Source organism: Cucurbita pepo, chromosome 8 (assembly GCF_057944985.1).
Source record: "Cucurbita pepo subsp. pepo isolate OVF chromosome 8, ASM5794498v1, whole genome shotgun sequence".
In the NCBI taxonomy this organism is placed as follows: Eukaryota; Viridiplantae; Streptophyta; class Magnoliopsida; order Cucurbitales; family Cucurbitaceae; genus Cucurbita; species Cucurbita pepo.
The window spans coordinates 234,075-244,669 of record NC_141805.1 but is presented as its reverse complement, the minus strand read 5'-3'; the positions used below and the strand labels follow the sequence as shown (position 1 = coordinate 244,669).

The 10,595-nt window shown below is 36.3% G+C and overlaps 2 protein-coding genes across 2 annotated transcripts; one reads left to right on the top strand and one right to left on the bottom strand.

Annotated features, from left to right (window-relative positions):
* The first annotated feature begins 2,863 nt into the window (after positions 1 to 2,863).
* On the top strand, positions 2,864 to 7,236 carry LOC111800782 (uncharacterized). The gene is made up of 4 exons (XM_023684628.2): positions 2,864 to 3,825; positions 3,945 to 3,995; positions 4,090 to 4,162; positions 6,830 to 7,236. The coding sequence occupies exons 1-4, from the start codon at positions 3,188 to 3,190 to the stop codon at positions 6,998 to 7,000; spliced, it is 933 nt and encodes a 310-aa protein (XP_023540396.2). The 5' UTR covers positions 2,864 to 3,187; the 3' UTR covers positions 7,001 to 7,236.
* Positions 7,237 to 7,381: 145 nt separating this feature from the next.
* LOC111800302 (inactive leucine-rich repeat receptor-like protein kinase CORYNE) lies at positions 7,382 to 9,995 on the bottom strand. The gene is made up of 2 exons (XM_023683929.2): positions 8,752 to 9,995; positions 7,382 to 7,859 (listed from the first exon to the last, which is right to left on the bottom strand). The coding sequence occupies exons 1-2, from the start codon at positions 9,669 to 9,671 to the stop codon at positions 7,541 to 7,543; spliced, it is 1,239 nt and encodes a 412-aa protein (XP_023539697.2). The 5' UTR covers positions 9,672 to 9,995; the 3' UTR covers positions 7,382 to 7,540.
* Positions 9,996 to 10,595: the final 600 nt, after the last annotated feature.

Here is a 10,595-nt window from a genome sequence, read left to right as displayed (position 1 = left end):
AGAAAATTTTGAAATAGATTACGTTTAAAGAATGTTTTGTTCCACTCTTCAACTGACGTGAGATTTCACAATCCATTCTTTTAGGAGGCTCAACATCCTCGTTGGCACACCGCCTGATGTGTGACTTTGATACCATTTGTAATACCAAGTCCACCGCTAACCGATATTGTCCGTTTTGGCTCATTACGTATCACCATCTCACTGTTTCAAAACATGTTTGCTAGGGAGAGGTTTTCACATCTTTATTAAAGAATGTTTCATTTCTCTCTACAACCGATGTGAGATCTCACAATCCACCCCCTAGGGGGCCAGCGTCTTCGTTGCCACACCACATGGTGTGTGACTCTGATACTATTCGTAACAACCCAAGCCCACTGCTAATCGATATTGTTTGTTTTAACCTGTTACATATTGCCGTCAGTCTCACTGTTTTAAAACGCGTCTACTTGTGAGAGCTTTCTACACCCTTATTAAGAAATGTTTTCTCCTCCTCTCCAAACCGATGTAAGATCTCACCATCCACTCCCATAGAGGGCCAGCATTCTGGATGGCATACCGTCTGGTATGTGGCTCTGATACCGTTGGTAACAATTCAAACTCGCAGCTAACAAACATTATCCACTTTGGGTTGTTACACATCATGTCACTGTATTAAAACATGTCTACGGGTGAGAGGTTTCCACACTCTTATAAACAATGATTCATTCTCCTCTCGAACCGATATAGAATCTCATAAGAATATTAAATTATTGGGACAGAAAACCAAGCATGAGGAGAGAGAGGAAGAAAGTTCACTCATGAGAGAGAGAGAGAGGGAGAGAGTTGCAGAGAATGTTGAATTGATGGGTTTAAGAAAAAGGGTGAGCTTTTTTGAGAAGGAAGAAGAGACATCCGATGGAGAAGTGGCAGGCATCCCAATGGCTCAACTTTTATGATAAAAAAACCAACATGTCTATCTTCTGCTTCTTGGTTTAAAACAGTACACACATTCTTAAATTATGCTTTCGGGAACAACCAAACATTAACAAAGGGAACACACTGTTGAAACACACAGTGGGAAGCACATGCTAAACCTAATCTCCCTTGTAATCTCATTCACAAAACATAATCATCCAACCAAAACTACTCTTTCCTACCTCTTTCTTTATACTTTCTTCTTGGTTTTACTATATTTAATCAAACATTAGCTTAAAACATACGTCTTTTTTCCTACCCATATCGGTTGGAGAGTAGAATGAGCATACGTGTTTTAAAATCACGAGGAGACAATACGTAACGACTCAACACGGACAATATCTCTTAGTGGTGAACGTAGGCTGTTACAAATGGTATCAACTATGTGAACGAGAATGTTGGATTGAGATTCCACCTCTGTTGGAGAGAGAAACAAAACATTCCTTACAAGCGTGTGGAAACTTCTTTCTAACATACCCATTTTAAAACCGTGAGTATGATGACGATACGTAATGAGTCAAACAATATCGACTTGGGCTGTTACAAATGATGTCTTATAAGGGTTTGGAAACCTCTCTCTAGAAAACGCGTTTTAAAACCGTGAACCGATGGCGATACATAATGGATCAACTTTGGTCGTTTCTCCTTCCACCCTTCAATATTTATTTTATTTTAGTAGTTGAGAATTTGAAAATTAAAATTTCAACTTTTTTTTTTTCTTAATAATAATCATGTTAACACAGCCGCAATTACATGAGATTGTATATTTTGAAATTAAAAGAAAATCTTTCGACCATTAAAAAATATATATATACATTTTAATAAAAAAATTATTATTATTATTATTCTATTTGTTTCACCCATATTATTATTATTTTTTTAAAGAAAAAATTATAACCATTTTTCAACCATAGCTCTAATTACAAGGGACCACTAACTTTTTCCATTTTTGTCCTATTTATTTATTTTTTTTATATATAAAAAAAAAAAAAAAAGGAATTTAGGAAGCCATGCAATGGCTAGCATTTCAATAAAAGTTTATTGGGACCAACTTTTGATGAAATAATTTAAATAATTACTATTATTATGACATCAAAGCCTTAAAATTATATATATATATATATATATATATATATATATATATATATATATATATTTTAATTCCTTATAATTAACATTAATGAATTTTAGTTTAACCATCACACATCCAGTTTTAAGGATAAAAAGGACCATTTTGGTGACATTGCAAAAACAGAAAAGACATTTATACTTATTTCATTTTTTAAAATAAAAAAAACAAAAACTATTTAATATCCTAATAATTTATAATGTTCAAATGTTCAACGTTGTAATATAAAATTTAAAAAGAGAAGCATATTATATTATTTTGGATCTTACGGTCATTTACTTTCCATTCTTTCTTTCTTTCTTTAATTTTCCTTTATAATACGATAGAATATGAAATAAATTTGTACCAGAATTGTACAAAATTTTTAAAGACTCATGTACGTCTGTAAGGGTAGTTTTCACCCTTAGAAGCATTTTAAGACAAGTAGTAACGTGGTCTTGTCGTTAGAGAATGTCGGGGTCATCATTTGCAACGGTCTAAAGCCTCACAGTTTTAAACCACATCTACTAGTGAAAGGTTTTCATACCCTTATAAGAAATGTTTCGTTCCCTTCTCAAACCGATGTGAAATCTCACAATCCACCCCCTTGGAAGTACAACGTCCTCGCTGGCACACCGTTCAATGTCTAGCTTGATACACGTATCAAATCCCAAAGTAGAACATCAAAAAGTTGGAAGTGGCAAAAGAGAAGACTAGAAATCCTTTTTTAACCTAATATATATATATACATATAGGCACCAAGTGACCCAATCTCTTTCTCTCTCTTCTGCAACTATTTGATCATCTCCACAAGGTTCCAAAGATAAAGAAAGAATAATGGAAAGCAAGAATTTTTAGGTGTGATTATCATCATCATCTACTTCTCCAATCCCATGGAGTGATGAATATGATGACTGAAGCACCACAGCCCCTACAACCAACAACCCTAATCTTTTTCTTAATGGCTCTCTCTTCTAATTTTCTCCCTTCATACAAACCCCTACTCTTCCATGGCTCCCAAAATTAGCCACCTTTCTCCACCTATTTCCCTCCCTCCATGGCTCCCTCCCCTCACCAAAACATCCCCTTACTTCTCCAACCCCTCGCCTCTCCGGGTCCCCGCCCATGACAATGCTTCCTCCCCATACCCCTCTCTCCCAACTCCATCCTTCCGGCGGCTGCGGCGGCGCCCATCTCATGAATCCTGCTCCTCCGCTTGTTTCTGAAAATTATTACTATTACTATTCTCATCCTTATCTAATTGCTCTTCATCCTCCCATGGCGGATGATGATGACTCAACTACTAACACTTTTAATCAACAACCCTCTTCTAATACAGATGATGGGTGGCTTCAATTAAGTATCGGCCGCGGGAGACCTCGAACAACCTCCAATTTGGTCGAGCTAGATCTATTACCCGGCCGAGGAGGTGACAACCCCGCCACCGCCACCACCAGCCGGGATTTCTTAACCCCTGAAGCTGCTACGACAGCTCGGTCGGAGACGGGAATGCAGTTGTTTTTTGGAACTCCTACCTCTTCCAACTTTGTACAGCAAGAGATCAATTGGGCATTCAGGCCGATGTTGGCTGCGTCGTCGTCTTCTTCCTTTCTACCTGTTGGCGTTCGGTCGCCGTTTATCCAATTCCAAAGCTCCGGGGTTCAGGCCGGCGATGCTGGGCCGAGCTCCGACGTCAGAATCATAAATCCTCCCCGGCGGCCCCATTCTGGTATTTGGTTTACATTAAAAGCCTTAGAAAATCAGTAAGTAAAAAAAAATTAAAATAAAAAACAAAAACATTTCTCCTTAATCTTGTTCTTAATTACATATCATAATCAAATTGTTCTCTAAACCTTTGAATTTCTGGGTTTTGTCAATGCAGATCAAAACAACCATTCTTGCCTCAAATTTCAAAAAATTATCTCAGAATCAAGTGAGATTCTTTTTTTTTTTTTTTTTTTTTTTTTCTCTCTTTAATTAAATAAAATTTTATTTTTCTTATTTTAATTTTTTATTTGAATCTATAGGGATGAAAAGATGACGGTTCGTTTGGTTATGAAATATTTGGTTTCCAAGCTGCATCTGGATAGCGAATCAGAGGTATTTCTTAATTTCTTTATTATCATAATTAACACAAATTAAATTATTTGGATTTCCCCTTCGCTAATTAACTAATAATAATCCATTAATTAGTTAATGAACATTAAGAACCAAATATTTATAAGTCTTTAGCTTTAAGAATGCTAGCTTGCTTGTCTCTTTTAATGTTAGCTTTTAAGGTTTCCATGTTTTTTTTTTAGCATTTCTTGGACCAGAAGACTGTGTTTTAATGTTGTATACATATTTAATTTTTTAAAATCTTGATCAAATTAAAAAATTAAAAAAGAAAATTACAATAATGAACTTCCTAATTTGGTAGCTTGTCATATGTCATTCATTTAATATTTATTCACTGAATTATTAATTTGGAAATAAAAGAAATAGGATAGTTTACCATTATGTCAATTTATTTCTTAAAAAGAAGGGAAAATAAAAACCTATAAATACTATAATTAGAGAGAATTAAATGCATTTAGTAAATCAAAGTTGAAAGTACAAATAAGAATTTAATAGACTATGATTGCTAAAATGTTTTTTTCTTTTTTTCTTTTTTTAAAAGAAATTATGATTGCTTGCATTATAAAAAGTACTGGTTAACATGGATGAATTAATAACTCAAATTATTCATAGTAATTATATAACATATTTAATTTCATAAAAACATTATTTCTAACACTAATCATTTTGCTTTTCAACCTCACACTTAATTATGTAATATCATAGTTCTTCACTAATTATTATTAACAAAATTTCTTTTTTCAATTAAAAAATTATACCCAAAAACCTCTCTATATATATATATTATATATATATATGTATATGGAAAAAAGTAGTATTGACTTAGCATAGAGTGTTTTCGGAGAGTCGTTGATATAGAATTTGATTAAATTAAGAAAAATGAGGTGTTAAATCGAGAAAACGACACGTGGACCCGAGAATGGTATTAGAATACACGGAGTTTGTGTCGTCATGCTTGGGAGCGATTTAGGTCAGCAAGGGAATTGTTCGGGATTTTGATTTTTTAATTTTTGTAAAGAAGATATTATGTTGGAAGGTAGGGCCATTGCTTGATATTCAAATGCCTCATCAAAACCCTTTTCTCTTTAAGTGCTGCACTTTTGATGTTTACATATCCATACCACCAACCACATTACAACCCTAATTCTCCTATTTATCCACCTTTATTCAATATATATATATATATATATATATATATATTAATTAGAAAGGGTTAGTTTTTGGTAAATTTGATGTTGTAAAAATAATTCATTTCATACATAGTCTATCATGAATGATTTCATCCCACTTCATCATTTTTTTATTTTATGATATTTATACTATAAAGTTTGAAACTTTATTTTATTTTTTGTATGTCAGAATGGTGATCATATTTTTTCATCTTTTGTAATAATTACCCCTCTGAACCAAAATAATACACATAGGTAAAAGAAAATATATATTTACTTTTGAAATCATCTCTAAAAGAAACAATCCATCATTTTGTAAATAAAAGTATACTCTATTTTTGTGCATATTTTTAATTCATTCAAAAATAGATTTTCTAAAAAGAAATATTGTTGTGCATGAAAATGAAGAGGATAATGTGTGGGACAGAATGATTCCAAGTGGTTGAAAAAAGGGAAAAAAAGAAAATTAAGGATAACAGGACAGATCAGAGCCTTTGACAATGATTGGATAGAGAGAGATATATATAGGGCGGCTGGGTGAATAAAAACTATATAATAAAATTAAATAATATGTATTGACCTTAATAAAATAATAAAATAGGGTTTTCTGTGTAACGTGGAGGAGAAATGTATGTGTTTTACTTTTATAATAAAGTTTTATTTCTTCTTATTCATGGGCGAGCATTATGGGTTTGATTAATGCTTGGTTAGCTTAGCTTAATTTAATTATAATAATGTTAATAATAAAGTATAAAGTATAAAGTATAAAGGGATGATTGTTATGATGAGATTTTGGCTTAGGAGCAAAGTCTTGTTTGGGTCCCATGATGATTAATAATCTTTTTGCCAGTTCTTGAATGATATTGGGTACCCTCTCCTTTCAATCTATTATATCTTTCCCACTACTTTCAACGCTCTCTTTTGCTCTTTTCTTTTCATATTCTTGTTTAAGTGCTCACCTAATCCATACCTTATACCTTATGCGGTTCGATCCATATACGAAACGATGATTGAAGTGTTTAAGGTACTCCAGTGCTTCGTTTAGAAGCAGCTTTCACCTTTGAGTACGGATACGACTTTTAGAATAACATAATATGGTAACACATTGTTAGGGTTTAATTCTATTATGTGTTCATATGGCTTTATAACCTGACCAACTTAGATTGAGTTGACATTTTTTTTTTTTTATTTGGGTTAACTCGATCAACTTGAAAATAGGGTTACAATCCAACCCAATCCTATTTTTAAAAGGGTTAAGAATATTTAACGTTTGTAACCGATGTTAATGATACGTTGTGACCTGTACCTAACCATCAAAATCCAGGGTTGGGTTGTAAACTCTATTAAGGTTTTCGAGTTACCAATTCAATCAACCTGAGATTTCGGGTTGGTTGGTCCAAACGAACTTGTGCATACCCTAATTGTATTTCGTATGGTACATATATGTGGTTAAATAATGGGTGATTTGAATGGGTTGCAGATAGAGATAAGATGTAGAGGGCAAGAAGTGGAACCATTTTGGACATTGCAGCATGTAAGAGATAGCATTTGGACAGCTTCTTCTTCATCATCAGACTCACTCTTCACTTTGCTTCCTCACTCCTCACCCACACATCATCTAATGCTCCTTCACTATGGGAGAAAGCCTTAATCATTCCCCTTCCCCCTTCTCTAACTTTTCTTTTTTTCTTATATGTTTTTGTTTTAAGATTTTATTTATTTACGTGTATTCTCAATATTTTTATCTTACCCAATTTGTATCTTACCCAATTTGATTCAGCAATGAACTTATATGTATGGAGATCGAACCAGTGACTTACGAATAAAATAGAAGTCATATGGTGATATGCCACATGCATTTCAACACTCGAGAATTGTTTCTTATTCCAATGCATTCCTTGTTGGTTGTGGTCGAGGACAAGACGAGTATTAGAGTCATGGATCATTGAAAGCACGTGGTGAAAAGAAAAAACAACGAGAACCCCACCGATAAGGCGTTTGTTAAGTGGTCATTTCATGAGGACAATCATACTCTGAAAATGGAATTTACTTTGGACAAAAGCTTCTTTCTTTTACATCATCAACTAGACAGGACAGGTCAACACCTCTTTACAGTAATAAGCTTCTTCTTCTTCTTTTAATGATTGAAATTAAGTAACAAAGATAAACACCTAATGAAATGGATGAGTGTTTAGAAGCTGTGCAATTGGGTTAGCATGTGTACCAACTCATCACTTGAAGGTCTGTCCGCTGGCTCATCTGATAAGCACACTACAGCTATCCTCACTGCCATTACCATTTCATCTTCTTCCCCTTCTTCTCCTGTGATACTCTTGTCGAGCGCTTCTCGAGCCTCCCCCGCCAGCTGCAACTGTTGTAGCCACTGTCCTAAGCTCCCTCCACTCCCTGCTTCTCTGAAGAATGCATCTGCTGGATCTCTGCCTGTTAGTAGAACAGCCAGTATCATCCCGAAGCTGAAGACGTCGCTCTTGTCGCTGTATCTGTCAAAACTGGAAACCCCAAACGTCGAATCTGCTTAGAACTACTGTTCGAGGAAATGCTCATCAATGAAGCTGCTTGTAACATCCTAAATACACTCCTAGCAAATATAGTTCGTTTTGACTTGTTATGTATCGTCGTCAGCCCCATAGTTTTAAAATGCGTCTACTAGGAAGACGTTTCAACACTTTTATAAGGAATATTTTGTTCTCCTCTCGAACCGATGTGCGATCTTACATTCCACCCCCCTTGGGGCCCAACGTCCTCGTTGGCACACCACTCATCGTCTAACTCTGATGCCATTTGTAACAACCCAATCTCACTTCTAGCCGATATTGTCCGTTTTGGCCCGATACATATCGTCGTCAGCCTCACGTTTTAAAACATGTGAACTAGGGAGAGATTTCCACACCCTTATAAAGAATGTCTCATTTTCCTCTCCAACACAATGTGGGATCTCACAATCCACACCACTTGAGGACCCAATGTCCTCACTGGCATACCACTTGGTGCTTGACTCTCATACCATTTGTAACAGCTCAAGCTAATTGCTAGCAGATATTGCCCGTTTTTACCCATTACGTATCGTCTCGGCCTCACGATTTTAAAACGCGTATGCCAAGGAGAGGTTTCTACACCCTTATATGGAATGTTTTGTTCTCCTCTACAACCGACGTGGGATATCTCACTTCTAAACCGAGTAAAACAGAGAATACTGAACATTCAAAGTTCATTGATTCACAAGAAGGCTACTAAAACCATATTCTTTCCTAAGAAGATGTATAAAAGATCAAGTACTAGAACCATTTCATCTTCAGTTGTTCAAAAGTTTAGCAATAATTTAAGCCTTACAAACTTGAACAAATCATAATCAAATAGACTTGAAGGTTTTAGAATCCAAACCTGCAGTCCTGGAAGCACTCAGGGGAGGTATAGGCAGAGGTAGCAGCCATATCCCACTTGGAGAATAGCTTAGCCAAGCCGCAATCAGCCAACCTGGGTTCAAACTCAGCATCCAACATCACATTGGAAGGCTTCAAATTGTAGTGAAGAATGTGAGGATCACACTCAAAGTGAAGATACTGAAGCCCTTTTATAACCCCAACAGCAATTCCAAGCCTCACTTCCCAACCCAATCTCACCTCATTATCTCTAACTCTTTTCATCACATCCTCAAGGCTCCCTGTTCCCACATAATCATAAACCAACCACACCCCTTCCCCTTCCCCAACATAAGCCCTTAAGCTCATCAAATTCCTATGCCTCAACCTAGCTAGCCTCTCTAGCTGCTGCTGTGACTGCCTCTTCTCCGACTTCCTCGCTGCCGTGTTCGTGAACCCCTCGAGCCGCTTTACGGCTATGGTCAGCCCATTGTCCAGAACTGTCCTGTAGTACTTTCCATGAGGGTTGGAACCCAGAAGCTGATTTTCGTTTCTGAGGGAGAGATGGAGTGTTTTGGGGTGAATAATGGGGGAGAATATAACAGGGCCTTTCAGAATTGGGGTTTTGTTAAGGTATCTGACGAAGCTGCGGATTAAACAAGCGAAAAGAAGGGCACCCATTAACCCTGTTGCTACGCCCAACAGCACGCTGAGGATGATTCTTCGAACGCCATTTTTAAACGGCGGAGAGATTATTGGCGTTGGTGATGTTGATGATGTTGGAAATGGCCCTGAGGAAGCGAGGTGCTGGGTTGTTCTTCCCTGGCATTTAGCATCGGAGGAATGGTGTAAAGAGATTAGCAATAGCAAAAGGATGATAACCTTAACGCTGGGTTGTTTCGATTTCTTCCCCATTTGAAGAGCAAAATTTCCAACAATCATTGAATGGCTACATATTTCTACGCTCGAACTTTGTCGGCCCACATTCAAATCTCGAACGAATCATTGAAATTGAGAATCCGGTGGACTCGGCATTGAATAAACAAGAGTGAAGAAGGTTGTTGAGTAGAAGGTTTTTGCATCAAGAAAAGCTCAAAAACAGAGAGACCCAGAAAGAAAAACGACGAAGAGGAGGGAAGAAGGGTGTATAAATGGAAGGTTCCAGGTACCCAAATGAAAGAATTGACTCAAAAACTCAAATAACCAGAAGAAGAAGGAAGAGAAACAGACAAAACAAAGACATGTAATGTTGGAGAAAGGAATTCAAAGGAGAGAAAGGAAATGAACAGCCAATGAAGAGAGAGAGTGAGGCAAAGGGGGAACAGAACAGAGCTCCTCTTCCCGCCTTTTGAGAGTGACGAAGTGGGTCCCACTGCCACATCACTCCTAGAGTCGCTTTCACCTAGGAACAGCCGAAAGCACCGATCACCTCCACAGAGAGAGCTATTGAATCCCATCCGTTGGTTTCTGTCGGGGACGAGATCATGACCGTTGGTGGGGTACTCCTTGGAATTTGGGCTTTCCCCAATTCGTATTTTAGAAAATAAAAAATGATTAATATAGGGTTACAGAAATGGAGCTGTGGTCAAGCATGTCCGACTGCTAAAGCTTCTCTTCTTTTTTTTCCCTTATTTTATTTTATTATTATTCATATTTATTATATATAATCATATATAATTATACCCCCCAGGCCCCACCCCTTTATCTTTTCTTTTTTTTTTTTTTAAAAAAAAAGAAATAATAATAATAATTTTGTGGTGGGGGATTGGGCCCAAATAGGCCCATCTTGTATTGGGCCCCAGAAAATCTCATAAAGAGGCTCCATGTCCAATAATGCAAAATCGGCCCATAACTATATATATACAT